Source organism: Anser anser, assembly GCF_964211835.1.
Source record: "Anser anser genome assembly, chromosome: 1".
NCBI classification, from domain to species: Eukaryota; Metazoa; Chordata; class Aves; order Anseriformes; family Anatidae; genus Anser; species Anser anser.
This window is the reverse complement of record NC_139720.1, coordinates 146,890,092-146,898,405: the sequence shown is the minus strand read 5'-3', so window position 1 is coordinate 146,898,405 and position 8,314 is coordinate 146,890,092. Positions and strand designations below refer to the sequence as shown.

General features: G+C 48.7%; 2 protein-coding genes across 2 annotated transcripts in view; one reads left to right on the top strand and one right to left on the bottom strand.

Annotated features, from left to right (window-relative positions):
* LOC310892160 (tumor necrosis factor receptor superfamily member EDAR-like) overlaps positions 1-8,314 on the top strand; it is a 461,331-nt gene that overhangs the window by 145,620 nt on the left and 307,397 nt on the right. The gene's annotated exons all lie outside the window — the stretch shown is intronic.
* LOC310892158 (uncharacterized protein) lies at positions 3,281-6,246 on the bottom strand. The gene is made up of 2 exons (XM_083819540.1): positions 4,518-6,246; positions 3,281-4,439 (listed from the first exon to the last, which is right to left on the bottom strand). The coding sequence occupies exons 1-2, from the start codon at positions 5,877-5,879 to the stop codon at positions 3,288-3,290; spliced, it is 2,514 nt and encodes an 837-aa protein (XP_083675666.1). The 5' UTR covers positions 5,880-6,246; the 3' UTR covers positions 3,281-3,287.

The following is an 8,314-nucleotide window of genomic DNA, read 5'->3' as shown; positions in this document are numbered from 1 at the left end:
CAATACATTCTAATTAATCACCATTTTCATCTATGATATATAGCAATCATGGTAGTGATGACATACATTATTATATAATAATTAACATACTACAATTCAACTCATGGGCTATTCTCACCCAGTATCAAATCCCCTTGAGGTACACACCGGACCTCCCCATTCTTTTGCATTACCCACCAAGTGCATCCAGGTCCCTGAGCAAAAGCAATTCCACGAATGGGTTTGCCTTTTCCTGAGGCAGGAGTAGCCCAGACTGTTTTACCCAGCATGTTTCTTACGTGCACTACAGGAACTTTATCCCCTTCTACAGTGCGTAACTGGTTTGATTGGGCAGGTCCAGCTCGGTTGGCAGATCCCCTGGTATTGACTAACCAGGTGGCCTTTGCCAAATGTGTATCCCAATTTTTGAATGTCCCAGCACCCATTGCTTTCAGTGTAGTCTTCAACAGTCCATTGTATCGTTCAACTTTTCCAGAGGCTGGTGCATGATAGGGGATGTGATACACCCACTCAATACCATGTTCTTTGGCCCAAGTGTCTATAAGGTTGTTTCGGAAATGAGTCCCGTTGTCTGACTCAATTCTCTCTGGGGTGCCATGTCGCCATAAGACTTGCTTTTCAAGGCCCAGGATAGTGTTCCGGGCGGTGGCATGGGGCACAGGATATGTTTCCAGCCATCCGGTGGTTGCTTCCACCATTGTAAGTACGTGGCGCTTGCCGTTGCGGGTTTGAGGGAGTGTGATGTAATCAATCTGCCAGGCCTCTCCATATTTATATTTCAGCCATCGTCCTCCATACCAAAGAGGTTTTGACCGTTTGGCTTGCTTGATTGCAGCACATGTTTCACAGTCATGAATAACCTGTGCTATAGTGTCCATGGTCAGGTCCACCCCTCGATCACGAGCCCATCTGTAGGTTGCATCTCTACCTTGATGGCCTGAGGTGTCATGGGCCCATCGGGCTATAAATAATTCACCTTTATGTTGCCAGTCCAGGTCCACCTGAGCCACTTCAATCTTAGCAGCCTGATCCACCTGCTGGTTGTTTTGGTGTTCTTCAGTAGCCCGATTCTTGGGCACATGAGCATCTACATGGCGTACCTTTACAACCAGGTTCTCTACCCGGGCAGCAATATCTTGCCACAATGCCGCAGCCCAGATGGGCTTGCCCCTGCGCTGCCAGTTGTTCTGCTTCCATTGCTGTAACCACCCCCACAGGGCATTTGCTACCATCCATGAATCAGTATAGAGATAGAGAACTGGCCACTTTTCTCGTTCAGCAATATCTAAAGCCAGCTGAATGGCTTTTACTTCTGCAAACTGACTCGATTCACCTTCTCCCTCAGCAGCTTCTGCAACTCGTCGTGTAGGACTCCATACAGCAGCTTTCCATCTCCGATGCTTTCCCACAATACGACAGGACCCGTCAGTGAACAAGGCATATTTCTTCTCATTTTCCGGTAGCTTGTTGTACAGGGGGGCTTCTTCAGCACGAACCACCTCCTCCTCTGGTGATATCCCAAAGTATTTGCCTTCTGGCCAGTCCATAATCACCTCCAAGATTCCTGGGCGACTGGGGTTTCCTATTCGAGCCCGCTGAGTAATCAGTGCAACCCACTTGCTCCATGTAGCATCAGTTGCATGATGTGTAGAGGGGACCCTTCCTTTGAACATCCAGCCTAGTACCGGCAGTCGGGGTGCCAGGAGGAGCTGCGCTTCAGTACCGACCACTTCCGAAGCAGATCGAACTCCTTCATATGCTGCCAATATCTCCTTTTCAGTTGGAGTATAGCGGGCTTCAGATCCTCTGTATCCCCGACTCCAAAACCCCAGGGGTCGACCTCGAGTTTCCCCAGGTTCTTTCTGCCAGAGGCTCCAGGTGGGACCATTCTCTCCGGCTGCGGTGTAGAGCACATTCTTTACATCTGGTCCTGTTCGGACTGGCCCGAGGGCTACTGCATGAACTATTTCCTGCTTAATTTGTTCAAAGGCTTGTCGTTGCTCAGGGCCCCATTCAAAAGCATTCTTCTTACGGGTTACTTGGTAGAGCGGGTTTACAATCAGACTGTAATTTGGAATATGCATTCTCCAAAACCCCACGACACCTAGGAAAGTTTGTGTTTCTTTTTTGCTAGTTGGTGGAGACATAGCTGTTATCTTGTTGATCACATCCATTGGGATTTGACGACGTCCATCTTGCCATTTAATTCCTAAAAACTGGATCTCTCGTGCAGGTCCTTTAACTTTATTCTGTTTTATGGCAAAACCGGCCTTCAGAAGGATTTGGACTATTTTCTTCCCTTTCTCGAAAACTTCTTCTGCAGTGTCACCCCACACAATGATGTCATCGATGTACTGCAGGTGTTCAGGAGCTTCCCCCTGCTCCAGCGCAGACTGGATCAGTCCATGGCAAATGGTAGGGCTGTGTTTCCACCCCTGGGGCAGCCGATTCCAAGTATATTGGACTCCCCTCCAAGTGAAAGCAAATTGTGGCCTGCACTGTGCTGCTAGAGGGATGGAGAAAAATGCATTAGCGATATCAATTGTGGCATACCACTTGGCTGCCTTTGATTCCAGTTCATACTGGAGTTCTAGCATGTCCGGCACTGCAGCACTCAGTGGTGGTGTGACTTCGTTCAGGCCACGATAGTCCACTGTTAGTCTCCACTCACCATTAGACTTTCGCACTGGCCATATGGGACTATTAAAAGGTGAATGAGTCTTGCTGATCACTCCTTGGCTCTCCAGTTGACGAATTAGCTTATGGATGGGACTCAGGGAGTCTCGGTTGGTGCGATATTGCCGCCGGTGCACAGTTGTGGTAGCGATCGGCACTTGCTGTTCTTCAACCCTCAGCAACCCCACAACAGAAGGGTCCTCTGAGAGACCAGGCAAGGTAGACAACTGTTTAATGTCCTCTGTCTCCAAAGCAGCTATGCCAAAAGCCCAGCGGAACCCTTTTGGGTCCTTGAAATATCCTCTTCTAAGATAGTCTATGCCAAGGATGCACGGAGCATCTGGGCCAGTCACAATACGGTGCTTCTGCCACTCATTACCGGTTAGACTCACTTCAGCCTCCAATACAGTTAACTGCTGGGATCCCCCCGTCACACCATAAATACAGATGGGCTCTGGCCCTTTATAGCTTGATGGCATTAGAGTACATTGTGCACCGGTGTCTACCAAAGCCTTATACTTCTGTGCGTCTGACGTGCCAGGCCATCGAATCCACACAGTCCAATAAACTCGATTGTCCCTTTCCTCCCCCTGGCTGGAGGCAGGGCCCCTCTAGTCCTGGTCAGAATCTTCATTTCTGTGTTTAAAGGACTGCCTGCTGGAAGTTGGAGCAGCAAACCTTTCAGAGAACTCCTTTTTCCCAATTGTTTTCCTTTGCAATTCACGTACCCGTGCCTCTAGGGTCGCAGTAGATTTTCCATCCCATTTTCTCATGTCCTCTCCATGGTCACGTAGGTAAAACCACAGGGTGGCGCGGTGTGTGTGCCCACCATATTGTCTTCCTTGCATAGATGAACGTTTACCCCTAATAGCTGAGACACTGGTTTGTACAGGTGGGGAGGAAAATAATCTCTCTTCAAGTTGGTGGATCTTTTCAGAAAGTTTCTCCAAGGCATTCTCTTTTAGCTGGTGGACACTAGTTCGTTCAGGTGAAGGGGAAGATAATCTTTCTTCAAGTTGGTGGATCTTTTCAGAAAGTTTCTCTAAAGCATTCTCTTTTAGCTGGTGGACACTGGTTCGTTCAGGTGGAGGGGAAGATAAATTCTCTTTAAGTTGGTGGACCTCTTCAGAGAATTTCTCCACAGCTGAGACACAGGCCTTTAGGGAAGAGGAGAGATTTCCTTCGTACTGCCGGAGTATTTTAGTCACTTCATTCACTGTGGGATTCTCCTCCGTTTTCCAGGCTAGTATTGCCAATGAGCCGGCATATGATGATGGGGCACTCTGTACAAACTTCCGCCACATGGGTAGTGTACACCGGACTGCATCTGGATCTGCGGATGTTTGTGCGTCGTCTAGGTCCTTATAAATTACTTCCCGTACGGCCAATTCCCTCAGGTACTGAATTCCCTTCTCCATGGTGGTCCATTTGCTTGGTAAACATACAAGTTCTTCCTTGAAGAGATACCTTTCCTTCACAGCTGACAGGAGACGCCTCCAGAGGCTGCGAGATTGTGCTCCATCTCCAATTGCTTTGTCAATGCATGCGTCCCTAGCAAGGGATCCCAGCCGCCTGGCTTCCTTGCCCTCCAATTCCACATAATTGGCTCCCGTGTCCCAGCACCGGAGCAGCCAGGTGACAAGCTGCTCGCCTATACAGCGACCAAAATCTTTTCGCACATCTCGTAGCTCACGCTGGTATAGAGTCCGGGTAATTACTGTTGATTTTTCGACATCCTCATCCTCATCTTCAGTCTCCTGCACCTTTGATGGCTGGTATGGAGTCCGGGTAGTTACTGTTGATTTTTCGCCATCCTCATCCTCATCTTCAGTCTCCTGCACCTTTGATGGCCCAGCCTCGTCTTCACTACGCCCAGACTTAGCAGAAGACTGTCTGCGTTTTGAACGACCTGAGCCTCTATACCATTTTTTCACCTTGTCTACAGGGGCAACTTGCACTGCTACAGCTCGTTTCTCTGACCCAGACACAGGGTCTGCCACAGGGGTTGGAATACCCTCTGCGGGGTCAACTTGCACTGCTACAGCTCGTTTCTCTGACCCAGACACAGGGTCTGCCACAGGGGTTGGAATACCCTCTGCGGGGTCAACTTGCACTGCTACAGCTCGTTTCTCTGACCCAGCCACAGGAGTGGGAGCAGCTGCACGAGCTGGGGCAGCTGCAGGAGCTGGAGCTGGAGTGGCTGCAGGAGCTGGAGCTGGAGCGGCTGCAGGAGCTGGAGCTGGAGCGGCTGCAGGAGCTGGAGCGGCTGCAGGAGCTGGAACTGGAGCGGCTGCAGGAGCTGGAGCTGGAGCGGCTGCAGGAGCTGGAGCTGGAGCGGCTGCAGGAGCTGGAGCGGCTGCAGGAGCTGGAGCTGGAGCGGCTGCAGGAGCTGGAGCTGGAGCGGCTGCAGGAGCTGCAGCTGGAACGGCTGCAGGAGCTGGAGCTAGGTTGCTAGTAGCATCAATTGCAGCTCGATAGGCACAAGCCAGACCCCAGCACGCTACAGTGATTTGTGTCACTTTGGAACTGCCAGAGTCATGACACCTTTTTTTCAAGCATTCTGCCAGCTTTTTAGGATTTTGCAGTTGTTCAGGGGTGAATGTCCAAAACACTGGAGGTGACCACTGCTCTAGAAACCTGCCCATATCCTCCCACACTCCCTGCCACTCGCAACTATCCCGCCTCAAGATAGATCTCCGGATGAGATTCCTAAGTAGTTGTTTAACCCTCCACAAAATCTGAAGCGCATTCAGGAGACATAACAACAAGAGCAGGCTGGTCTGAGTATCCCAAGGATATTCAACATCTCGGAGAACCACCGTAACTAACTCGGGGGATAAGAGGGTGGTGGTGAAGGAGAAAGGGAGAGTGAACAGGTAGGGAAACATGTCTTCCCCTGTCCCCTTCACAGATGGGCTCCCTAACGAAAACAGGCAATAGGTGTAATTGCTAATAGTTTCCGAGATATGGGTTCCAAAGTATAGAGTCGATGTCAGTGCTGAGTACAAATACCAGGTTAAAGTCATGACCAGATATCTCATCATTTCATAAGCCATTGCTACACCGCACAGTACCATAACAATCTTAAACCAGGGCCCGGAAAGGATAAACAGTGCAACAGGGAGCACATACAGAAAGTAACGCACCATAAAACTCAATTTGGAATACAGGTACAGCAGACTGGAGATTAAGGCGATCAACATCGTGACTAGCAACTATTAAGCAGGTCCAATACTTATACCAATTTTAGTTTAACACACTCTGGTCAGATTTGTCGATATCTCAACCCTTCGGGCCCCACGTTGGGCGCCAAAAGGGCTGTTGTGGTTTAACCCGGCTGGCAGCTAAACACCACACAGCCGTTCGCTCACCCTCCCCCCTCCCTCTCTGGGATGGGGGAGAGAAACGGGAAAGTGAAGCCTGTGAGTTGAGATAAAGACAGTTTATTAAGACAGGAAAATAATAATAACAATAATAATAATAATAGTGATAATGGTAATAGTATTAACAATAATAATGTGTAAGAAAACAAGTGATGCACAATGCAATTGCTCACCACCCGCTGACCGATGCCCAGCCTATCCCCGAGCAGCCGGCCCCCCACCCCGGCCAGCCACCCCTATATATTGTTTAGCATGACGTCAGATGGTATGGAATACCCCTTTGGCCAGTTTGGGTCAGCTGTCCTGGGTCTGTCCCCTCCCAGCTCCTGCTGCACCCCCAGCCTGCTCGCTGGCAGGACAGAGCAAGAAGCCGAAAAGTCCTTGGCCTGGTGTAAACACTGCTCTGCAACAATTAAAACATCAGCATGTTATCAGCGCTCTTCTCATCCTAATCCAAAACATAGCAGCCTACCAGCTACTATGAGCTACTTAACTCTGTCCTAACTGGAACCAGGACATCTTCATAAGACACTCCAAATTCATTTGTATAATTCATTTGTCGATTTCTAGTACATTTAAGGTTTACTTTAATATGAATGGAAATTGAGCACTGCTATTTTTCTTTGCAGCTCTGTTAAAATTTACTTAAGATCAAAATCATTAGTCTCATCCTTAGTCAAATCCTTCATTAATTTAATTATATTAACATTTAACAGGTTCACTTTTTAAATTTAATTTTAACATAAACACTCAATATAACAAAAATTGAAAATTAACAGTGATTCACTTCTTCTAACAGTGAACACTTACTAGATGGTTACAGGCTCTTCAGGAGGGACAGGCAGGGTAGGCGAGGTGGTGGGGTGGCGATGTATGTGAAGCATGGGCTGGACTGTGTGGAACTTCAAGTTGGCAATGGCAAAGTTGAGAGCCTCTGGGTAAGGATTAAGGGACAAACAAATAAAGGGGATGTCATTGTGGGAGTCTATTACAGACCAACCAGCCAGGAAGACAACACCGATGAATTATTCTTTGCGGAACTAAGAGATGCTTCCAGCTCAACTCCCCTTGTCCTTATGGGGGACTTCAACTTGCCAGACATCAACTGGGATCACCACATGGCTGACAGGAGCAAGTCCAGGAGGTTCATAAAGCACCTAGATGATTACTTCTTGGTGCAGGTGCTAAGGGAGCCAACAAGGAAAGGTGCCCTCCTAGATCTGTTGCTGGAGAAGAGAGAGGGTCTTGTGGGGGATGTGGCAATTGGCAGCCTTCTCGGTCATAGTGACCATGAAGTGGTTGAGTTTAAAATTTATGGCGACAGAAGGAAAACTGCCACCAAAACCTCAGCCCTGGATATGGGGAAAGCAGACTTCAGGCTGCTCAGGGAACTAGTCAGCAAGGTCCCCTGGGAAACTGCTTTTGAAGGTATTGGCGTCCATCAGTGCTGGTCAGTCTTTAAGCACTGCCTCCTAAAAGCACAAGATCAGGCAATTCCAAAATATCGGAAGTCAGGCAAGCAGGGCAGAAGGCCAGCCTGGCTGACCAGGGATCTTCTACTGAAGCCTAGGTGAAAAAAGAAAATGTATGGTTGCTGGAAGGAGGGTCAGACAACATGGAAGGAATACAGGGACACTATTCGCGTTTGTAGGCAGAAAATTCATGTAGCCAAAGCCCAACTACAGTTGAAGCTGGCCATGTCTGTGGGAGACAACAAAAAGGTTTTTTTTAGATATGTGAACAGAAAAAGGAGGACCAAAGAAAACATAGGTCCGCTACTTGATGGGGAAGGTCTCCTCACAGACAAGGACATAGGCAAAGCAGAGACTTTTAATGCTTTCTTCGCCTCTGTCTTCAACGCTGATGATGGGCTTCGGGACCCAGGGTGCCCTGAGCTGGAGGACCATGATGGTGGGAATGATAAACTCCCAACCGACCCTGAACATGTGCGGGATTTGCTGCTCCACCTGGATCCATACAAGTCCATGGGTCCGGTTGGGATTCATCCCACGGTGCTTAAAGAGCTGGCTGACATCATTGTGGGACCTCTCTCAATTATTTTTCAATGGTCTTGGGAATCTGGAGAGGTCCCAGTAGACTGGAAGCTGGCAAATGTTGTGCCAATTTTCAAGAAGGGCAAGAAAGAAGACGCTAGCAATTATAGGCCTGTCAGTCTCACGTCAGTGCCTGGTAAAATTATGGAGAGGATGATCCTTGAAGTTATTGAAGCGCACCTGGTGGACAATGCAGTCATT